This window comes from Chiloscyllium plagiosum, chromosome 1 (assembly GCF_004010195.1).
Source record: "Chiloscyllium plagiosum isolate BGI_BamShark_2017 chromosome 1, ASM401019v2, whole genome shotgun sequence".
NCBI classification, from domain to species: Eukaryota; Metazoa; Chordata; class Chondrichthyes; order Orectolobiformes; family Hemiscylliidae; genus Chiloscyllium; species Chiloscyllium plagiosum.
The window spans coordinates 74814823-74839733 of NC_057710.1; the positions used below are offsets into that span (position 1 = coordinate 74814823).

General features: G+C 38.9%; 1 protein-coding gene across 3 annotated transcripts in view; it reads left to right on the forward strand.

The window, feature by feature from the left end:
• ipo11 (importin 11) overlaps positions 1-24911 on the forward strand; it is a 458122-nt gene that overhangs the window by 241445 nt on the left and 191766 nt on the right. For all 3 annotated transcript variants that reach the window (XM_043689423.1, XM_043689430.1, XM_043689427.1), the window contains exons 22-23: positions 8289-8365; positions 14614-14693. In XM_043689423.1, the coding sequence (XP_043545358.1) occupies positions 8289-8365; positions 14614-14693 (157 nt within the window). The remainder of the gene's footprint in view (positions 1-8288; positions 8366-14613; positions 14694-24911) is intronic.

A 24911-nucleotide genomic window follows, 5' to 3' on the forward strand; every position in this document is an offset into this window, starting at 1 on the left:
TCTGTCAAAATATCTCTTTTGTATGTAACCATACAACCAGAATGATTACTACACCCTGTCAGGTCCTTGCTGGCTTTCTACAAGAGCAGCTGTGCTGTCCCTTTTCCATGCCCTTTACTCATAGCTGTGCATTTTGTTGTCTTCAGCTGCATATCCATTTGTCTTTGGAAAATATGATTGTATTTGCTTCCACCAGACTCGGACCATTTCGGATCCCAACCACTGGCCTGGTTAAAAGTATTTTTCCTTATTTCCTGCTGGTTCTTTAGCCAAACCCCTTCTGGATACCCTGTAGTTATTGCATCAGTAGGAACCGTTTCTTCCAATTATCTTTGTCTGGACCCCTCATGGTTATGAAAACATCTATTAAACTTCCTCTCAACCTTCTCAAAGAAGAGTAATCCAGCTTCTCCATTCCATTGGCAGTCTTGTATTGCTGCATCCATTCTCTCAAAGCCTTCTCTATACCCTCTCTAAAGCCTCCCAGTCTTACCTAGAGAGTGGTTTCCAAACTTGAATGCAGTTCTCCCGTTAAAGACAAAGCAGAGGTTAATTAAAAAAATCAGCAAAAAAGTTATTGCTGTACACCTTGCCTCTGCCTACAAAACCCAATCCCTTGTGATTTTTTAACTACAAGCTGCCTTGTTTTTCAGCAATGTTTTTGCTTGTGAAACCTAGGCTGCTTTACTGTAACTCCTTTTTAAGATTGTGATCTTCATTTTTCTCATTCTTTCTACCAAAATGTAGAACTTTACAAATCTCTGCAATGTTCCTTGCCCCCGGGAAGCTATGCACTTATTGATCGGAGAGCTAATGCATGGCTTCCATTTCTGCTCCTGGACGTTGCTGCCTTGCACAAAACACAGAGGTCAGCACAGCGGCAAGAAAAATAACAGGAAACATTGTGCCCTCTACATTAAATTTTATCTGCCACCAGCCTATATATGTCCTGTTTCGGTTTAATGTATGCTTTTCACACTTCATATTATTTCCAAATTCTGTCAATTTCAAATTTTGAAATAGAGTCTACTCAAGTCTAAGTAATTAGAATTTATCAAAAAAATATAGTTATCCTTAGCCCCAGGAAAGCCCATCATATACCATGTAACAAAGAATCATAGAATCCCTACAATGTGAAAACCGTCCATTCGGCCCAACAAGTCCACACCAACCCTCCGAAGAATATCCCACCCAGACTCTTCCCCTACCCTATTACTCTACATTCCCCATGCCTAACGCACCTATCCTACACATCCCCAAACACTATGGGCAATTTAGCATTGCCAATTCACCTAACTTGCACATTTTTGGACTGTGGGAGGAAACTAGAGCACCCGGAGGAAACCCACGCAGACACAAAGAGAATGTGCAAACTCTACACAGTTAGTCGCCCTCGGCTGGAATCAAATCCAGTGCCCTGTAGCTGTGAGGCAGCAATGCTAACTGCTGAGCCACAGTGCTGCCCTATGGGAAATGTAATAGTTTCTTAAAGCCCACTTTTTCTGAGCTAATTCTTTCATAGCATTAGAAAATGGAAAAGGGAAACAGAAATAGACCATTTGAGCTGTAAACTAAATACAGCATATTCAATTTTGAAAAAGTAACAAAGAGGTTTGATGAGGGCAGAGTGGTGAACATGATCACATGGACTTCAGTAAGGCATTTGACAAGGTTCCCCATGGGAAACTGGTTAACAAGGTTACATCTCGTGGAATATAGGGAGAACTAGCCATTTGGATACAAGACTGGCTCAAGATAGAAGACAAAGGATGGTGGTGGAGGGTTGTTTTTCAGTCTGCAGACCTGTGGCCAGTGGAGTACCACAAGGATCAGTGCTAGGTCCACTATTTTTTGTCATTCATATTAATGATTTGAACATAGGAGGTATCGTTAGTATGTTTGCAGATGACACCAAATTTGGAGGTGTAATGGACAGCGAAGAAAATTACCTTGGATTACAATGGGATCTTAATCAGATGGGCCAATGGGCTGAGGAGTGGCGGATGGAATTTAATTTAGATAAATGTAAGATGCTGAATTTTGGGAAAGCAAATCTTAGCAGGACTTATACATTTAAAGGTAAGGTCCCAGAGAGTGTTGCTGAATAAAAAGATCTTGGAGTGCAGGTTCATAGCTCCTTGAAAGTAGAGTCACAGGTAGATAGGATCGTGAAGAAGGCAATTGGTATGCTTTCCTTTATTGGTCAGAGTATTGAGTACAGGAGTTGGGAGGTCATGTTGCAGCTGTACAGAACATTGGTTAGACCACTTTTGGAATATTGTGTGCAATTCTGGTTTCCTTCCTATCGGAAGGATGTTGTGAAACTTGAAAGGGTTCAGAAAAGATTTACAAGGATGTTGCCAAGGTTGAAGGATTTGAATGATAGGGACAGGTTGAATAGACTGGGGCTGTTTTCACTGGAACGTCGAAGGCTGAGGGGTGACCTTGTAGAGGTTTATAAAACCATGAGGGGCATGGATAGGATAAATAGACAAAATCACTTCCCTGGCGTAAGAGAGTCCAGAACTAGAGGGCATAGGTTTATGGTGAGAGGGGAAGATAAAAAAGAGACCGAAGGAGCAGCTTTTTCACGCAGTGGGTGGTGAGTGTACGGAACGAGCTGCCAGAGGAAATGGTGGAGGCTAGTACAATTGCAACATTTAAAAGGCATCTGAATGGGTACATGAATAGGAAGGGTTTAGACTGATATGGGCCAAATGCTATCAAATGAGATCAGATTAAATTGGGGTATCTGGTCGGCATGGACGAGTTGGACCGAAAGGTCTGTTTCCATGCTGTACATCTCTATGACTCTAAGAAACGTGGTTAGATCAGTGTTATTGCTTTTGAATGCCCTGAAATTAGACATTCAACCCCCATTATATCTAATCAACCCAAAATCAATAACCATGATGGATAAAAATTAAAATAATAAAATGCTATTACTTATAGTATGTGCACAGAAAATATTACTTTGCTTTATGACTTGTAGAAATATATTAATAATCCAAGTGAAGCCAAATAACAAATGGTATATGGCAGTAAAGATGAATAACTGGAAATGCTAGAAATCTGAAATAAAGCATGCAGTCTGCAAGTACATGGCGTATTTGAAAAAGCAACGTTTATAATGAGCTTTGATGTAATTTCAAGACGTAATATATTGCAATTTAATTGCTGATACACTGCATGGTATATTCAAATTATTATCCCTAAATTGCTCAATAATATCAGAAGCAATTTTATTAGAATTTTCAGTGGCATAGCTTAAAAGACAAATCTCTGCTTCAGCTTTTTTTGCTGATGATACAAAGTAAGGTAACATTATTTTTGGAGCTAAGATGCTATGTTTGAAGAATACATGAAAGGTTATCTTTGCAGTTACATGGCCTGTCTATAATAATTTGTCCCCTTTACTTTGTGTTCACATTTAACTGAAATCACAAACTTCTTGAGATAAGTGGTTTAAGAGAAGTGATTTTTGATTTATGGCTCATAATTATGTTAGTGGTTCAGGCACAATTGCATTGAAAATAGAAATGGCTTTCCTCTTGAAGAAAAGCTTTGACAAAGATTTGATGAAAGGAAACTTTAAGAAAAATGGAGATTGCCATTAATTCATGCGTGCAAATGAAAGTTGTTAAAAGATGAGAGTGAAAAAATAAATGATACAGTTTTAACCTAAATGACTTTCATGATTTAGCATTGTGTCTAACAGCAAGCTGAAACAATAATTTTTCATTTGTTGGGATGTCTATGTGATAAGGCTAGACAAGTATAATGAGAACCTTAGCGGCAAGTCAGACTTAGCCCTTGTTTTTCTGTCAGAGGTAATGATTCATCTTTAGGAGGGTCAGCAAAATGATCTGTGCTGATCCAGCAGGTTAATTTCACAGTCCCAAAGAAAGTTACTGTGATTTTTGATTTGCTAATGCAGTATCCTCATAATATTGAACAGCTTTCCACTCGTGACCAGGGCATTTTCATTGAAAAGCTGTCTTCAAGAGGGAGTCATGAGCTAAACAGAAGTAACTTCCAAATTACAGATATTTACTGATAGGATTATGACTGCGAACTGAAAATCACTGCCGTCAGAATTTATATTCCAAGTGCATCACATTTTGCAAGCAAAATTATTTAAATCCAAGGAAGGGAGTAATATCATCTGAGAGACTGAGGGAGGACGAGAAGCTGAGAAAATGAGCAGGATGATGGCAATTGGGAAAAGGAAAAAGTGCAAGTGGGAGAGGGAGGATGAGAGGGAAGGAGAGCAAAATTGAATTGGATAAGTGATACGAAATGTCAATGGATATTTTTCGGACTGGAAGAAGGTGTTTTGTGGAGTTTTTGCTTTTCCTGATATATTTTAGTTATCTAGATATTGGTGGTCCACTTTCAGATTTTGCAGATGATACTAACCTTGGAAAAATTGTAAACTGAGGATGGTAGTGTAGAACTCCAGAAGGACTTGGACATGTTGGTGAGCACAATGGCAGATGAATTTCAGTGTAGCGAAGTCTGAGTTGATGTATTTTGGTAGAAAGAACATTGAAAGACAATCTGAGCTGGGGTACAGTTTGGATTGTCTTTAATGTTCTTTCTACCAAAATAGATGGTGTAGGGGCACAGGGGTGGATGCCCAGATCATTAAAGAGCAGTAAGTAAAGCATACAATATTTTTGACTTTATATATAGAAGTATGGGGTACAAGTGCACAAGATGTTGTTGAACTTGTGTAAGACACTTGTTACACCTCACTTGGAGTAATGTCTTTAGTTTTGGGTGCCACATTATACAAACTATTTGAACACATTCGAAAGAGTATTGAAGCAGTTTATATAAAATGGTTCCAGGGATGAGCTCAGTTATGAAGAAGTTTGAAAGGGGGTGTAGTAGAAAAAAAGTAAGCAAAAGATGGAGGGAAGGGAGGAGAGGAGAGATGAGCGTAAAGAAGGGGTTAGTGTGAAGAAAGGGCTAGTGGGTGAGGGCTTGCGAAGGAGTGAGGGTGATAGCAAAGCTGACGTGGGGCAGGGAAAGGGAGAGAAATGGACAGATGATGTGATGATGTGTAATAGTGAGGGAATTGGAGGGGCCATAAGGAAGCATTTGATATATGAATGCAGAGAGGCCACATGAGAGAAGATGTACAGATAGACAGATGGGCAAAGGATGTGTGAGGAGTGAAGAGCAAATAGATGAAAAGGACTGGAGAGAGATACAAGATGTACCAGGGCAGAAAGGCATGAAGGGAAATGTAGGGCGGCATGGTGGCTCAGTGGATCGCCTCATTGTGCTAGGGACCCAGTTTCGATTCTACTCTTGGGTGACTGTCTGTGTGCATTTTTACATATTCTTCCCATGTCTGCATGGGTTTCCTTTGAGTGCTCTGCTTTCCTCGCATAGTCCAAAATTGCGCAGATTAGGTGGATTGAACATACTAAATTGCCCATAGTGTCCAGGGCTATGCAAGCTAGGTGGATTAGCCATGGGAAATACAGGGATAGGGTAGGGGGTGGGTCTGTGTGGGATGCTCTTTGGATGGTTGGTGTGGACTTGATGGGCTGCATGGCCTGCTTCCACATTGCAGGGAGTCTATGAAAGGACCTTTTAGTAAGTCACTCCAGGTGCAATATCTGATTGGTTAGATAGAGGGGAAACATTTAGGACAACCAATGTGGCTTCATAAAAGGGCTTTGCATTCTAAATCTGTGGGACGAAACCCATGCAAACACAAGGATAATGTGTAAAGCCACACAGACAGTTGTCTTAGGCTAGAGTTGAACCCAGCCCCTGGCACCGTGAGGCAACAGTGTAACCACTGAGCCACCATGCCACCCTTTGGAATACTGACATGAACAGATTCATATTGTCTCCTTTTCTGAAGATGGAACAATCCTAGAGTGTAATAATCTCTAAAAGAAAAAAAATGTATCAAGATTTGCACTCCACATATTGCATCTCCCTGAAGTTCCTTGGTGCATATCATCAAACTTAGCTGTGTTGTCTTAATTTCTAGTTTAATCTTTAAAAGTTTTTGTCTTTCAAATTTTAGAATATATTCACTACAATGTTGGTAAATGTGAAGACATCCATTTTGATAGGAGTAACAGCAAAATGGGCTGTTATTTAAATGGTGAAAAATTGTAGCATGCTGCTGTACAGAGAGATCTGGGTGTCCTTGTGCATGAGTCACAAGAAGTTGGTTTGCAGGTGCAGCAGTTAATTAAGAAAGCAAATGGAATATTTTCTTTCATTGCTGGAGGGATGGAGTCTAAAAACAGGCAGCTATATAGAGTGCTGGTGAGCCTACATCAGGAGTACTTTGTACAGTTTTGGTCTCCTCACTTGAGAAAGGATGTGCTGGAGGGGTTGCAGAGAATATTCACTGGGTTGATTCTGGAGTTGAGTATTGACTTATGAGAAGAGATTGAGCAGACTGGGAGAATACCCTTTGGAATTTAGAAAAGTGAGGGGGTATCTTACGGAAACATATTAAGTTGTGAAAGTAGTAGGTAAGGTAGAAGTAGGGATTGTTGTTTCCACCGGCAATTGAAACTTGAACTAGGGGGCATAGCCTCAAAATAAGGGGAAGCAAATTTAGGACTGAGTTGAAGTGGAACTTCCCCCATAGGGTTGTGAATGTGTGGAATTCCCTACCCAGTGAAGCAATTGAGGCTCCCTCGTTAAATGTTTTTCGGGCAAAGATAGATTTTTGAACATTAAAGGAATTAAGGGTGATGGTGAGTGGGTGGTTAATGGAGCTTGAGTTCTACGAGAAGAGCAGCCATGATCTTATTGAATGGCAGAGAAGACTCAGTGGGCCAGATGGCCTACTCCTGCTCCTACTTCTTATGTTCTTATTTTCTTATTCATTGCTTTTTCTTTTTAAGATAAACTAATTTGGTCTTTGTTAAGTCAAATTTAATATTCAGACAGTAATGCAAATTGTGCAATCTCACCAATTCCTAATTTAATATTTTTTATTGTTCCATTTTAGATGCTATCAAATTTCAAAAGTAAAGTGAATCAATTTCAGTAATAAATTTATGCCCAGAGGTAATATGCAAGTGAAGACTAAGTTCATGATCAAATTGAATACTAGTTCAGTCCTGAAACTGGACAAGACTTGGACAGTCTGGGGCTTGCTCTTTTCTTAGGATTCGGGGTGAATGTGCTGTAAAGAAAGTGCAGTATAAATGGGAGAAAATAGTAGTGTTAGCTCAACTCAAAGCCTAGTCAAAATGTCTCATAAACGTGTAGCAAACATAGGAGCTTGTCTTCGTCCTCATTCTTTCTAAACGTTTGACTGGTGTTCAGGAGTGGGAACCCATCTGGCAATTTTTCCTTTCTCTGATGCTAATTGTTGTATACCTATCACCCCAATAGATGAGATAAGTTAACTCAGTACAGAGTGGGAAACAAAATTAGTGATTTCCTGATATGTTGCACTCTGTTTGCGCATTTACACACTTTCCCATCTGCTTTGTGCTCATAGAAGCAGGTGTCGGACAATCAGCTTTTGAATCTGCTGCACCATTCAGCATGCTCATGACTGATCATCAATTTCAGTACTATGTTCCTGCTTTCTTCCTATGCACTTTTCAGCTGTTCAAGCCAGTACATTCAAGCAGTATTTTTGTGTGAAGACAGCCAGATATACCATTTGTTTATACTGCAGTTTGGAGGAGTAGATACAGAGTAAATGTTAGTATTCCATATACAGGTATTTAATATGTATTTTAATACAAGTTTCAAGGAGAATTGATGCATTCACAATTCAGTTGATGAGGTCAAAAGGCCAAAGTAGCCCAGCAATGATCATTACTAATGTACATCTCAAAGCTAGTTTGAGAATTATTACATCATAGTACCAACAATATATCAACCAATGTGGAAAACAATCGTATAATTCATTTTTTGCAGAACATTCAGAAAGATTTTTTTTTAAGTGGGGTGAGGAGCACATACGTTGCTGAAATTAAATTAAAATGAACTAACAATTGCGATCTTATTTGGTGCATTATTCTGCATTTCTTATTTTAAAAAAAAATCTATAAATGTTAATTCCCTTAGCAAATGAGCTGCGTAATTAAACTGGTATTCTGATTTGCTAATTACAGCCTTAAGTATCTTAATCTGTGACAGTGCTCAGGTGTTTGATGTCAAGATTGCCCATTGAGATACTGCAGGATTTTAGGTCTTATTAGTTGATGCTGATCATTTGTTTATTTTGTAACTGCTCAATGTCAGTGAAACTCCTCAGCTAGTTTTTAACTATTATCTTATAGGTTAGTGACATTGGAAAACAGCCCATCAATCACGCCGGAGCTTCTTGGAATTTTTCAGAATATGTCTGCTTTACTTGGTAAGTATAGCTTACTGTTATGGGCTAATAATTTTATATTGTCCAAGTCACAAGTTTTTACAGGGATATTTCTGAGAAGTTTTTACACAATTCCTTGACCCAGAATTGCAAATATCAATTATTTTGCTCTTTTTTACTCTCTATCAAAGTTTCACGCAAGCTACCTACTTGGGAGAGAGAAACAAAAGCAGAAAATGCAAGAGAAGCTCAACAGGTCTGACAGCACCTTTGGAGAGAAGGCAGAGTTTACATTGAGTCCAATGACCCTTCTTCAGAACTCTTAGTAGCTAAGAAAAGGTGGTCCACATCTAAAAACAGTATTTGGGTGGGTGGAGGAGCGGTGACTGGTGAAGGTGGGTCGAAATGAGCAGAGACAGAAATGAAGACAATTAGGTAGACAAAGGATGGATAATGGTAAGCCTGTGAGAAAGAAAACTTGACAGTGGGGGTCATAAGTAGGTGAAGAAGGGTTTGCTGTGCTGAAATCAGGAATTGTTAAACTCAATATTGAGCCCTGAAGACTGCAGTGTCCCCAAGTATAAAATGAGATGTTGTCCTTCCAGCCTGCACTGAACCTCACGGGAGCACTGCAGCAAGCCCCAGACAGAGATATTGGCCAGGGAACATGATTGAATTTAATACTTTTGGAGCCTGAACACCACCTTCCACATATTTTACCCACCCCATAGTCCTGGCCCTGTCATGACCCAAAATGAAAAACCACCCTCCAAAGTAATATCCTCAGGATTGCAACCTGAGCCACAGGTAAATTAGCAAAGTTTGCTTTACATTACTTGGGAGAAAGATTTGTTAGTTGTTCAGCAGGATTTAGAGGGTGAGTGAATTTCTTTAATGAAGTAGATTTTGTTTAGTGATTTGTCAATGGAATATATGGGAAAGTTAAAATGATATTTATTATGTTCCAGCATTTGGTTTGAAATTCTGTCCAGTATTCATAAGTTGTGCATTTGCTTGTGGAATTGTTAAAATACACAACTTTGTTTTAAAAATAAGCTTTTATTAAGAGGCTGATATTATTATAGCATAACAGCTTTTTCTTGATAATGATCTCCATGTATTAATCTGCAGGTCTCCTTTGAGGCTTTATGTTATGGAATTCCTAACATTGTCATTGAGAAAATATTAGTGGATACCACTAATATATTTCATTTAATGCAGTGAAGTACGAAGAGGTGAAGTTTCAGTTCAAGACATTCTTTCTCAAATACAACAAAGTGCAGATAAAATGAAATGAATGAAGCATCAGTCAGTTTATTTGTCATTTTTTCATTTGTATTGATTTCTGCTGGTTTTGGATGATGAAGTGCTTTCTTGAGAACAGCAGCAGTAGTTGCAGTTGTTGTTAGGCCTTTAGTTGTTTTTATGAGCACAATTACACAACCAAAATGTGTCCTTATATTAGGATCTATTATTTATTTTTCTTAGGATAGAAAGTCGCAAAGGGAGAAATTAGTGTTGATTCATCAATTTGTGTATGCATCTGAGAACTGTTACAAGGAAAGGATTGAATCTAATGTGAACAGTAGCGGCATTGTGGCTGGTTAGCAATTGAGCCTCAAAGTGCTAGGGACCACCCTCAGATGATTGTGTGGAGTTTGCATGTTCTCCCCAAATCTGCATGGGTTTCCTCCCACAGTACAAAGGTGTGCAGGTTAGGTCAGTTTATTTTTGACAGATGTGGTTTGACTTCTGCTTTTACTTCAAAAACTTTCTCAATCTCTCTGGATGACATGAGCTTGCTAAATACAATGTGGTTCATCTTTCTCCTTCTGTCTGGAATTATAATTCCATTATAAAATGAGTGATGGCTTAAGGAATATTTTCCAGTTTTATGCATTTTCCAATATGTGAATGACAAGATTGGATAGTCCAGTCTGAAGAAGATAGATTTTCTCCATAATTAAAGATTTTCAAGTAAGACACTGGATGCTCCCAACAACAGAATGCAAAACTTCATCCTCACAGATCAGCTTATTAACACTTTTCGACAAGGGAGGCACAATGGATGTAGGTGGGTTAAGTACAATAAAGCAAGTAGTTATCATAGGACTAGTGCTCATGTTTTTTAAATGTTAAATTGAGTGTACAGAATAAAAATGTCTTGCATTTAAAATTCAGTTTGCAGATAAACAGTATATTGCAATTATTGTTGCAAGATGTTATTTCCTGAATAATAGTCGGGTGAGTGTGTGAGGGAAGGAAATGTTCTATTTGCACTAAATGAATGAATGTTGTTTTATGTGACTTTACTTCGAAAATGGTAAAATGCCGAATTTCTCGCAGTTGCCAACCATTATCAATGAGCTTGCAATTTTCCAGCCCTGGAATTGAGTTGTGTATATATATAAAAATGGATTGACAACTTCAAATTATTTTCAACACGAAGCAAAAACATATTTAGTGTTTAGTTAAGTTTCCTCTTATTTACTTGATGTGAAAATGTTAATTTTCAAAATCTGAATGTGACTTGAAGGAGACTTGTCTCTCCTGATTTGCTATCTCCCCGTTGGTTGTCTGAATTGGCCAAGAGTTTATCCACAGGATACCCAGTGGAGCTGCTGACTGATGTTGCTATAATCTGACATTAATGGAGAAGTCTCCTGCAGAGAAGGAGACCAAAAATAGTGGATCTCCACATGACTAACTAATAGAGGACATCTTTATTTTAATTTCTAACAGCAAAATGTCCTTGTCAGAATTACATAGATCTCAGTATGGTGAAGGGCATGTTTGCTTTTTATGAGTAAATATTATTGATGGGTTTTCTATGATACTGCTGTAAGAAACTATGAAACTGGCAATGGAGCATTCCACTGTTTTCAGATCACTGAACAGTTGATGGGTCTTTTTAGTCCTTGTTTTGACAGGGCTCACCAACCTTAGAGTTTCAAAAGAAATTGTGATGACTTCACGTTTTCTCACTGACTAGTTAGGAAGAGTAAACAAATTCTTAGCCAAGGGTTCAGATACTAAAAAGATGTCTAATATAAATAATGCATGATTCAGTGACTAATGGTGATGCCTGCTCAGTTTTCTTCATTACTGAAATAAGATCCTTATCATGTCGCATGTATATGTTATCCCTTGTATTCTGAAAAAAGAAAGCTGTGAATCAGGATTCTAGATATATAGCAAGATGTTCTAGCCTGTGACGTACAACGTCAAAAGTGTATGGTTTAAAGAGTATGTGTGGGGAAAAATAACATTCTTTTTCATATTTACAATGGTGTTGTAATGCAGTTATACTCCCACGGTGATTCTGATGCAGTTATGTACATATAATGGGCAGGTATTGGAGCAATAGTAGTGTGACTAGACTACCAGTCCAGAGTCCCAGTCTAATGTTCTGAGGATATTGGTTTTAATCCCATTGAACTGATAGTGAAATTTGATTCGAATAAATTTCTGGAATTAAAAACTAGTCCAATGGCAACCGAGTAGCCATTGTCAATTGCAGATTAACAAAATGTATTCTGCTTCACTATTGTCCTCTCTAAAAGAAGCATAGACATAGAAACTAGGATCAGGGATAAGCCATTTCACCATTTGAGCCTTCTTCACTATTTAATACGATCATGGCTGATACTCTATCTCAATGTCATATTCCCATTTTCTCTTTATTCTTAAATATATTTAACAACTTGATCTCCAAAACCTTCTGTGTGATAGAGAATTACACAGGTTCATGACTGAAGAAATATTTCCTCATCTCGGTCCTAAGTGGTCCACCCCGTATCCTGAGACTGAAGCCCTCATTCTAGACTTCCCATCCGAGAAAAACATCCTCCTTGCATCTCATCTGTCCAGCCTTATTAGAAATTCATACGTTTCAACCTGTCATCCTTACTTGGTCTGGCCTGGGTATGCCCAAACCCACAGCAATGAGGATGACGCTGACTTCCTTCTGAAATGACCCTAGTAAATCACCACATTTGAGGACAGTTGAGGATTGGCAACAATGTCAACCCAGCCAGCAGCTTCCACATTCTGTGAACAAATTTAAAAATGATCTTGTGATTCCAGAGTTCAAACATACTGTGATTCTGGACAAGTTAAATCGAGGCAGAGAGATAAATCCATTAGGTTGTTGATTGCCTTGATCATCTTTTAAAATCCACATTATGTATCATAAAATTTAAGAGGACAGCCTCACAGTTTTACACATTCTAACTAGGCAGCTGGCCCAGCAGACTTGGTTTTGGATTATACTGTTGGCTCCTTCAAGGATGCCATTGTCAGTATGCCCAAGCTCCCAGCTGATGTGGAGAATCCATATCCAATAGCACTGATGGTACTTCTCAAGGTCCTTCATGTGATAGTCCAAGTTTCAGGACCATATGGAAGAATCAGAAGAATACAGAGGTTCTTGGTATCAACACGAATGTCACAGTCGTCAAAGACCCTAATCCTTAGGCATAATCTAATGACTTTTCTTTTACTTTACAGAAATATTCACTAGTCAGCTGCTTTGTTTCAGCAAAAGTAATCGAATACTTCTCTTCCTCTACTTAACGTCTTGAGAGACAACTCCAGCACTCTTTTGTAATTCATATTCCTCATAAATACTGAATCACATTTTGTTGGCTATTTACATATGCCTGATGAAGGGCTTTTGCCCGAAACATCGATTCTCCTGCTCCTTGGATGCTGCCTGACCTGCTGCGCTTTTCCAGCAACACATTTTTCAGCTATTTCCATATGCTATCAACAGTAAGAGCCCATCTGACTCAATTATTGAAGATGCCATTTCAGTTAGTTCTTAATTAAGCTGCTCTTCCTATGTTCCCCTTGAAAATAAACTTTCTCAAAGTTCACAAGTACAGAATTTTAAATTGCACCTTGTACTTTAATGACAACTACAAATGACAATCTATTTTAGGCTAAATTTGGTTTGCACAAATCAGACAATTTCTTACCTAACAAAATGCACACATTCAGTCTAAGGCTGAACTAAAAGAACAGGCATCAGTAAATTACTATGGAGTTGCTTAAAAGATTAGCTAAAATTGTACTTTCAGAGATACCAAAAAGGCTGTAGAATTGCATACTTACATGTTAGATATCCTGTAAACCCATCAAAAAAGTTGCAATATATCCATTCTACTGGATGGAGCTTTTTAATGTATGAAGGGTCTGTGAGCAATGAACACTAAAAAGTAACTTTTATTGTAAAGTTTCATTCCCTCACCTTTAATTATTGTTGGATATAAATTTACATTTTTAAAAACTACTTGTTTTTCTTTATTCCGTTTTCCCTTCCTCCATTTTTTGTTAGAGGATTATATCATGACTGAGTCATCAGGAAAATAAGTGAAGGACTATTGCAGCTGTTTTCCATTCAGTAACTGGGGGCAAATTGGTATATTGGTTATTCCAATATACTGTAGGTAGCAGTTGTTCTTGGGGATTCTGCAGAATCCACATTGTAGCAGTCTGAAGGAATTGTTGAAGGAATCTAACTTACCTCTGGACAATTATTCTATACCTGGAGCTTCCCAAAGTCTCCATAAAAAAATTGGGAACTTTTTTTTAAAAAATTGTAACAATCCTGACTAGCTACTAAACTGACCCCATACTTAGTACATCAACCCCCAAACTACGAGTGATAGAGCTGTCAGAATGCAAGTACGGCTCAGCATTTCTGAAGGAACCCAGTTTGGAACCTCCCCTCAAATGTAGAGTTCCCTTTTGTGTAAAAAAATGGGCTGGAGTGAGATTACTGGAAAATCTGGCTCTGAGTTTCATTATTTTTTTTTACTTATGTTTTTCTGTCATTAAACCACCTCCTTAAATATGGGAGTATTGTGTATTTAAAGTCATAGAGATGTACAGCATGGAAACAGACCCTTCGATCCAACTCATTCATGCCGATAAGATATCCTAAATTGATCTAGTGCCATTTGCCAGCACTTGGTCCATATCCCTCTAAACACTTTTTATTCAAATGCACATCCATATCCTTTTAAATGTTGCAATTGTGTCAGCCTCCATCACACCCTCTTCCAGCTCATTCCTTACATGCACAACCCTCTGCGTGAAAAAGTTTGCCCCTTAGGTCATTTTTAAATCTTTTCCCCTCACCTGAAGCCTACGCCCTCTTGTTTAATCCCTTTTCTTGGAATTGATGGCTGGTTACTCAAGACAATATCTTCATTGTTAGATGAACTAAAATGTTTTGTTGTACTTCCCTGTGCTTCTAATTTATACTCTGTTTTCTTTACTTGCAGAGCTTGGTTCTGAAAATGTCAGAACTTGTTTCCAGATTATAAATGCTTACATTTTCTTGACCTCGTCAGAATTTTTACAGGTAATTTTTAAATATTTTCTCAAGTACCAATACCACTTCAAGAAACAAATTGTTGAATGAAACTGAGTTTTTAAAGCCCGCTTATGGTATTTTTACTGGTGCTGTTCAGTTCTTTCATTTGATCAAACTTGTTTGCTTTATTGAGACATTTTCCTAACATCATCTATACTCAAGTAATTTATGTTTAGTGCAGTACTTGTTTTTTGTAATTAACTGTAAAGTTTGCATTTTTCTTTATTCTGCATTTTTCACATCAGGTCTATTGCCATATTTGATCAGTGTGCATGTGTAAATAGTCATGCCATTGCAAATTGGTGATGCCACATGCAAGTTGTTGTGATTCATGAATCTACTCCCTTACACCTCTTCCACATTTCTGGGGTTTCTGCTTATCTTGGACCTCTTGTAACTAAAGGACAGTATCAGGCCTCTTTCCAGAGTGATTTTTAAATTTGTTCATGGAATGACCTGGCATCCCATCCCTCAGTCCCCTTGAAGCAGTTGTGAGCTGTGTCCTTAAACAGCTTCAGTGCATTAGGGAAGTATGTATATTTACGTGCGCTTAGAAAAACAATTCCAGGATTTTGTTCCTGCAACAGTAAAGCAATTCAGTTCCAAGCCTGGATGGTCTGTGGCTTAGAGGGGAACTCGAATATGGTGGTGCTCCAGTTGTTGCATTTGGTAGGTGATGTTGAAGAGGTCTTGGTAAATTACGACATCTTGTAGATAGTACGCCCTGCTTGCTCTGTGCATTTTTGGTGAAAGGAGTGAATGTTTCAAGTGGCATGTTAGGGTTCCAATCAAACAGACTCTTGTTCTGAAGTTATGTTGGCTCTGCACTCATACAGTGATTTAGAGAGTATTCCTTCGTATTCCTGATCCTGTGCCTGATCAATTGTAGACAAGCTTTGGAGAGATAACAGGTGAATTATTTGCTGCAGAATTCATATCCTCTGATCTGCTAATGTAGCCACAGTGTTTATATAGCCATTGCAGATCAGTTTTTGGTCAGTGGCAAACATCAAAATGTTGCTGGTGTAGCCTTCAGCAATGGTAATTCAATTAAATGTCAAGCAGAAATGGTTAGATTCTCCCTCGTTGCAGATTGTCATCACCCACCAGTTACTTTGTGCGCATGTTATTTTCCACTTACCAACCCAAGCCTGGATGTTGACTAGGTTTCACTGCACATGGATATAGATGGCTTGAAGCATCTTGATTATTTAAGTGATCTATGCTGATTATGTTGCTTATTTTTCAGATTTTGTGTTTAAAACATCAATAATTCACAATGAATCTGAAATATGATAACACTAGGCTGTCAGGTATTGGCCAAGCACATAAATCAAGCAGGCTATACTTTTAGCTGCTAAAGCAGGCAAACTGAAATATGACATGTCACTGAGAGGATGAAGGCAATACATAACAATTCTGTAAAATATAATTTTACACACTGCACAGTGCATATTTCCTAACTGGGCTGTGGTCACAGTAATGTCTTATGCAGTACATCAACTACTGGTTTGTTGCCTTTGTGGATAAACATGCAGTGACTAAGACTGAACTATGCAAGAATTATAGAGTTGTAGCAAATAATAGAGGATTTCACTTATCTAATGACAGAGAGGGATGATAATAGTGTAAATGGCAGAGTAGGGTATGATTTCTTAGAGTATTCTCAAGGTAAATTTCGACAGCAGTATGTTTACTGTCCAACAAGGAAAGAATGTATTGGTGTACCTACCTCCTGGGAATGGGGAGGACCACATCGATCATGTCATGAGAGTAACATTTAAGCAACAGTAGTTTGGATATGGAAAAGGCCAGGTAGCCTTTAATTAACTGGGAGAAAGCTAATCTCAACAGGGCAAGAATGGATCTGGTCTAAAGATGAGCAGACAGCTCGAATTGAATAAAGGGCTGCCTTTAAATAAGCAATGGTTCAGATAGACTAATAGCACAAAGGAAAAGTAGGGTAAACAAATCGAGAACTCCGTGGATATTGGAAGAGAGGGGCATTGTGATAAAAGATAAGGAGTGTTCTTATGACATAGCAGGATGAGTATTAAAAAAAACAAGAGAACTGTGGATGCGGGAAATCAGTAACAAAAACTGGAAAAGGTCTGGCATTGTCTGTGGAGGGAAATAAGAGTTAATGTTTTGGGTCCAGTGAACCTTCTTCAGAACACTAGCTGAGTAAAAATGGTTCAGAGGGGAATTGGAGCAGTGAAGAATGAGTATGAAAAGAGATTAGCAAGTAACATAAAAGAATATTTAAAATTTCTTCTATTGATGTGTAAATAGTAAAAGGGCAGTAAAAAAGGAATTTGGCAGTTTGGTTAACACAGACTTGCTGAGCTTTTCCGCCAATTTCTATTTTTGCATTGGAAGCAAGTATGTTTATGGATATCTGTGGAGAGAAATCAGAATTTCCGGTCAAATGACCCTTCTTCAAAACTCCTTCTGCCAGATGCTGCCAGACCTGCTGAGCTTTTCCACCAATTTTTATTTTGTCTCTAATTTCAGCATCTGCAGTTTTGGTTTTTATTTAGAAGTCTTGCTTCAATTGTATTGAAGCTTAGTGACACTGTATCTGGAGTAATGTGTGCAATTTCAGTCTCACCTCATGAAAAATATGGTTGCCATGGAAAGGGTGCAACAAAGGTTCACCAGACTGGTTCCTGGGATGGTGAGACTGTCTTATTAAGAAAACTAGCATGTAGTTAAAGCACATAAGAAAGAAAAAAGGGAATGGAATGTTGGCTTTTCTAGCTAAAGGAATAGAATATAAAGGTAAGGAAGTATTGTTGCAACTTATACACATACCGGTAAGGTCCTAGGGAGTGTTGCTGAACAAAGAGACCTTGGGTTGCAGGTTCATAGTTCATTGAAAGTACAGACTTAAGTAGATAGGATAGCGAAGAAAGTGTTTGGTGTGCTTTCCTTTCTTGGTCAGAGCATTGAGTATGGGCAGCACGGTGACACAGTGGTTAGCACTGCTACCTCACAGCGTCAGAGACCCGGGTTCAATTCCTGCCTCGGGCAACTGACTGTGTGGAGTTGTACGTTCTCCCCATGTCTGCGTGCGTTTCCTCCCACAGTCCAAAAATATGCAGGTTAGATGAGTTGGCCATGCTAAATTACCTGTAGTGTTAGGTGAAGGGGTAAATGTAGGGGAATGGGTCTGGGTGGGTTGCGTTTCGGCAGGTTGGTGGAGACTTGTTGGGCTGAAGGGTCTGTTTCCACACTGTAAGTAATCTAATCCAATTTACTATATTAAAAAGTTAGTAGGAGTTGGGAGGTCATGTTGCATCTATGCAGGATATTGGTTAGGCCACTTTTGGAATACTGCATGCAGTTCTGGTTTCCTTACAATCGGAAAGATGTTGTGAAACTTGAAAGGGTTCAGAAAAGATTTATGAGGTTGTTGCCGGAATTGGAGGATTTGAGTGATAGGGAGAGGCTGAATAGGCTGGGGCTGTTTTCCCTGGAGCGTCGGAGGCTGAGGGGTGATCTTATACAGGGTTATAAAATCGTGAAGGGCATGGATGGGATAAATAGACAAAGTCTTTTCCCTGAGATAGGGAAGTCCAGAACTAGAGGGCATAGTTTAGGATGAGAGGGGAAAGATATAAAAGGGATCTAAGGGGCAACTTTTCACGCAGAGGGTGGTGCATGTATGGAATGAGCTGCCAAAGGAGGTGATGGAGGTTGGTATAATTACAGCTTTTAAAAGGCATCTGGGTGGGTATGTGAATAGGAAAACTTTATAGAGAAATGGGCCAAGTGCTGGCAAGTGGGACTAGGTTGGATTGGCATATCAAGGATGAGTTGGATTGAGGGGTCTGTTTCGGTGCTGTTCGTCTGTATGATTCTATAACTATACAAGGCATTGGTGAGACTGCACCAGGAGTATTGTGCACAATTTTGGTCCCTTGATTGAGGCGTTGGAGGCAGTTCAGAGGAGGTTCACTGGATTGATCCCAGAGATAAGAGGTTTGACGACTGAAGAGAGTGAACAGTTTAGGTCTATACTTTCTGGGATTTAGAAGAATGAGGGGAGCTCAAATTGAGGTATTAAAGATGATAAAAGACATGGATAAAATAGATGTGGAGCGGATCTTTCTTCGTGGGGCATTCTGGGATGTGAGGTCATAGTCTTAGGGTACGGGGTAGCAAATCTAAAACAGAGTTGAGGAGAAACTACTCCCAAAGAGTTGTGACTCTGTTGAATTCATTACCCCAAAAGAATGGTGGATGCTGGGACAGTGAGTAAATTTAAGGAGGAATTAGATTTTTACTTGGTAATGGTTTGAAGGATTGTGGAGAGAAGGCAGGAAAATGGGGGTGAAAGCATATCAGCCATGATCAAATGGCGGAGTAGACTCGATGGGCTGAATGGCCTAATTCTGCTTCTAAATCTTATGAATTTATGAAGAGGGGTTTGGAAAAATAGGCCTATATTCTCTTGAGTTATGAAGAATGCAAGGATGTTACATTGGCAGATTTATGGATTTTGGAACTTTACCAGAATTTAAGAATTCTTGAATGATCACTATCTCAAAATCATTTTCCTTTCCTTGGGATGCAATGCATCAAGTTGGAAAGAGCTATCAGCCTTTAGCCCCATTAATTTCCTTAATGAAGACTAATGCAAATTATTTATTTAACTGATGTGCCATTTCATGGTTCCACCTTGATTATTTCCCCAGCCTCATTCTTGAAAGGGCCTGTGTTCACTTTGAGCCTCTCTTCCCTTTTTATATATTTAAAGAAACTCTTCACTGGCCATCTTGATATTACTTGCAAGTGTTCACTCCAAGTTTTATTTTTCCCTCTTTATTCAATTTTTGCTCATCTTTGGTATTGTTTTAAAATGTTTTCAATACCCTGACTTACCACCAATCTTTTCCACATTGTATGGTTTTTCTTTCAATTTGTTAGTATTCTTAACTTCCCTGGTTAACTACTGTTGAATTATCTCCTTCGTAGAATTATTCTTCCTCACTGGAAAATATCTTTGCTCTGAGTCATGAACTATTTTCTTTAATGTCTGCTGTTATTCATCACTATCTTTTCCACAAAACTCATTACCATTCCACACCAGCCAAATCTACACTCATTCATTTGCAATTTTTCTTACTTAAGTCTGGCATATATGTTATTAGATCAGTTTTTTTCCTCTCAAACCAAATGCTAAATTCTACGAAGTTATGGTTATTCTTTCCTCGGGGATCATTTGTTAAACTTGCCTCATTGTATATCACCAGATTTAAAATAGCCTGATCCCTTTTGGATCTACAACATACTGTACTAGGAAACTGTCCTAAATAAGGTCTATGGGTTTTTTTTGTAACCATGACTACAAATTTGATTTTCCTAATCCACGTGAAGATTACAATCACCTATAATTAATGTATTGCATTTCTTACATGGCTTCATTATCTACTGAGTTTATTTTCTGTCCTATAAAGCTATCCCTACAGAATAGCTACTGTTAAGTGCCCTATGGACTATCCTGCCAGTATCCTGGTTATTTCTTACCTCAACCAATATGGATTGTACATCTTTTGATCCAAGATAATTTCTTGCCACTGTACATATTCCATTTTGTACTAACAAAGATGCTGCATCATCCATTTTCTTTGAAAAGTCATATACACCACCAAATTTAGTTTTCAGCTTTGATCTCCTTGTAACCATACCTCCATGTTGTCTATAAGATTAACTCCATAAAATTCTCATCTGAGCTGTTAACTTATTTATTTTATTCCAGATATTCTGTGAAGTTTTGTAAAGAGCCATTAATTTTGCCTTTTTATCATATTTTCCCTCTACAGCCCTACGATGCTGGAAATTTTCAATAAAAACATAAATTTGCTGGAGAACCCCAGCACGTCTAGCTCTATCTCTGGAGAAAAAGCAGTTAATGTTTCAAATCCATTGACCTTTTGTCAGAACCTTCAGTTCACCACATTTATGTTTTCTCCCCTGCACTTGAATGGCCTGCTGTATGTGACAGTACCATAGTCAGTTTGCTGAAGAACCTTGGAACAGTTGGACAGTTGCAGGGGCTAAAGACTTTCAAGAGCCATTGTTGGACCTAGGCACAAACTAAAGGCCTTAGTTTTAGTTGAAAAACTTGAAATCCTCACCAACCCGCTGCTTTCTTTCTGCAAAAGTTGCCAAACTCTTCTTGCTCTGCTTAACTCCTAGGGTGCTCAATTCTAAGTAATGCTCAAGTGCGAAGTCACTCCTTAAGTTGTTTATTTATATGAGCTCCCAACCCCAAATGTCTGCCTAAGTCAATGAATGAAGATCGAATTTCAGCTGCTTCTTAATTTAGCTGCTGTTTCACTGAAGAACGCTTAAGGCTGGCATTTACAGTATTTAAACTGTATATTTTAGTTTAAAGGAAATTACGAACTGCAACCTAAATTAGACTGAATTAAGTTTGTATAATTTAAAGATTTATACTTTTGTTACCCAACAACTGCGCACACTCAGTTTTAGATTGAACATCTCAAACAAGAAAGAATCTAATCATTGCCCTTTGACAAGCAGTGGCATTACCATAATTGAATCCTCCGTTAGTGTTACCATTGACCAGAAACAACTGGATGAACAGTATAAGTATAGTGGCTACAGGTGGAGCTCAGAAGCTAGGTATTTTACAGTGAGTAACTTGCCTCCTGACTCCTCTCAGTCTATCCACCATTTACAAAGTACAAATCAGGAGTGTTTTGAACGCCTTCATTATTCAATACCTCTATCACTGACTCATAGTGAGAGCAGTGTGTGTCATCAACAAATCACACATTCTTCTTAGACAGGATCTTTGAAACCCATGGCCTCTACTGCTTAGGAAGATAAGGACTGCAGATATATGAGGAGAGCACCAACTGCAAGTTCCCTCCAAGCTGCACAGCATCCTGTATTGCTATTCCTCCACTGTTGTGCGATGGCAATTGTAGAGATTCCTCCCTAATGCGCATCACATGACTGCCACAGCTTAAGAAGGAATTCACCACCAGCCTTCACCAGGGCAGTTAGCATTGAGCAGTAAATGATGTGCCCAGCTAGCAATGCCAACATCCCTTAATAATGTTGTAAAAAAAGTTGGTAAGTCTCCATTTTTAAAAAAGTAATGATCATTATCCCTTTGTTTCATTTATGATCCTTAAACTTTTGAGATGTGTCATTGCTATAGATTGGGAGATTCTGAGCCAGTTTTGACATGTATATGTGACAGACAGCATGATTTCTAGTTTTTTGAGAAACCTGAGTGAATAAGTGACATTCAGGAGAGTTAATTGAAGATTCTGTCAGACATAAATATTTGGGTTTTATTTAAATAAAGAAAGTAATATTTTCATGAGTGTTTTTCTCCAAAGTATGGTCAGGAAATCCCCTTAATAAAAAGTGTTAACCCAACACCAGGGCTTCCCAAAGTTGGGTGATGAGTAGAAATTTTGGGGTTACAAGGTCCGACATAGTAATGGCTGACAAAGAGCTTCAACTGAATGAATAGCTCAAAATAGTTTTAAGTCCTCTCAGTTTTTTTAAAATTTTGACCAAGGCCTCAATTACCAATTACTCAATTACTACTCTCGAGCACTGAAAATGGTGGGATTTACATGGACTTACAACCAAGGCTGGAGGAATGTACACTTTAAGTCAGTCCCATCCCATTTTGTGTCTTGCCATAATATCAAACACATACTTTCACTGGTTACTAAGATAACCAGTAAAATAGCTGAACTGTGCAGTTTTAAAAAGTGATGTGTAAACCAGATTTCTTTATCAGTGCAATTTTAGGTGTATTAGCAAAACTAAAAGTTTTTTGATTAAAAAATGTATATTTGCTTAACATACACAGTTATTAATATAAAAGTTCAAATACTTTTTGCTCTATATGTTCGTGAAACATATTATTCCGGTAAATGAGAGAAGTTGGTTTCTGAATTGGTCAAAGGGTCATTCTTAAAGGCAAAAGGAAAAAATTACACTCTGAAGTATGTTGCTCACCTCACTAATAATGTACGGTTGTCTCTAAATTCTTGCAGACAAAGCTTACCTCAGGAATTATGATCTAAAGATGTTGTTTCGGTCACTCTTTCAAAAGAGCAAATAGGTTTCATACTGAAGGTTTTTTATAAGGCGGGGTTTTCTTTTTAGAATTGGGATTGATCAGCTGGGCAGCTTGTTCCTCGCAGGCTTACCATCTAGTTCACCTGGTTCTTAGTTGGACCTCACCAGCCAGTGACCGTTGAAAAACAGCTGCAGCAGAGTCTACAGCAAAACAGGCAGTACTCATGTAATTCCTAGAAAGCCTTGTTACAAGAAAATCTCCTGTCCACAGTGAACATCCAATTAACTCTTTAAAGAGTCCACTGCAAGTGTGTTCATCATGAAATCAATTTCATTTCCCACAATCTTTCAAAATGTAAGTACTCCAACCAAGATGAAATATAACACATCTTCGTAACAATACTTTCCTCTTTCTATATTAACCTTTCCATTGTCACATCTGCTCTCGTAGGACTTGATCCTCCCAGCCAGCTTTTTCTGACCTCTCTTGTCACTGCTGTTACAGTTCTTGCTGGAGTTTCCCAACAATTTTCAAAGTTTGAAATGGATTCCCGGTGTGAAGAGTTTTAGAACCCCAGCTCTAGACATCTCCTTGCAGCATGATTGTTTTATTGTCCGCAGTTGCTAAGGTTAATAATGGCAGAAAAACTCAGCCCCATGGAATGCTGCTCCTGCAATATATGGGAAATCAGGGACACTTAGTGTTTGTAGTGACCTTGTATGCAGGAAATGTGTCCAACTGCAGCTCAGCTCCTGATTTGCTGCATGCTCACTACGGAGCATCTGTGAGGCTGTGAATGATGTGAAGAATACGGTTACCGAGCTGGTCATGCCACACGTAAGGGCAGACAGAAAAGCAATTGCTGACCACCAAGAAAACTAGTAAGCATGTGCAGGAGTCCTATAAGCCGTTCTCCTCTTCAACAGATATACTGTTTTGGATGCTGTTGGAAGGGGGAGGGGGAGGGAAGGGGTTCTCAGGAAAACAGCAGCCACCAGATGAGTGGCACGTTGACTGGCACCATTGTACAGTAGTGAGTATCAAAGTGTAGGTAAACAGTTGTGATAGGGGGACTGTTTAGCTAGGGACACAGAAAGATGTTTCAATGTCCACGAGCAACCTCCATGGTCCCAGAGTTAAGGATATCTGAGTTGGCACAGGATATTCTGAGAGGGAAAGGTGAGCATCTAGAGATTGTGGTCTATATTGGTATTAATAAGAAGAGAGATCAGGTCCTGCAAAGGGAACATAAGGAATTAAATAGAAAGTTGAAACCAGGATGTCTTGGGTCATAATCTAGGATTACACTGTATGCCATGGGCCAGCGAGGCCAGAAATAGGAAGATAATACAGTTGAATGAATAGCGAAAGAGCTTATGTAGGAGGGAGGGCTTCAGACATCTGGATCATTGGATTCTCTTCCAGTGCAGGTGCGACGTCTACAAGAAGGGCAGATTGCACCTAAACTGGAGGGAACTCAGTATCCTTGCAAGGCGTGTTAATCAGGAGAGTTTAAACTAGTATGCTGCAGAGGTGGGAACAAAAGCCGTAGGTCAGCATGTGGAGTGATTGAGGGGAAAGCTGCTTTAGGTCAAGGAAGTCTAATAGTAAGGACAGGCAGAGCCATGTTAATGAGCATGTGGGCCAAGCAGTCTGAAATCTGTTTTAATCCAAGCAATATAACAGGTAAAGTAGAAGAGCTTAGAGCTTGAATTAATACATGAGATGACAATGTTGAAGCCATTACAAAAACTTGGTTGAGAAAAGGGAAGCGCAACATTCCAGAGTTTAGATGTTTCAGACGTGATAGAGGGAGGTGTAAGTGGGATGTTGGAGTTTCATCATTGATTTAAGTAGAATGTCACAGCTGTACTTCAGATTAGATTAGATTCCCTGTCGTGTGGAAACAGGCCATTTGGCCCAACATGTAACCTCCGAACAGTAATCCACCCAGACCCATGCCCACACCCTATATTTACCCCTGACTAATGCACCTAACACAATTCACCTGACCTGCACATTTTTGGATTGTGGAAGGTAACCAGAGCACCCAGAGGAAACCCACGCAGACACAGGGAGAATGTGCAAACTCCACACAGACAGTTGCCTGAGGCGGGACTTGAACC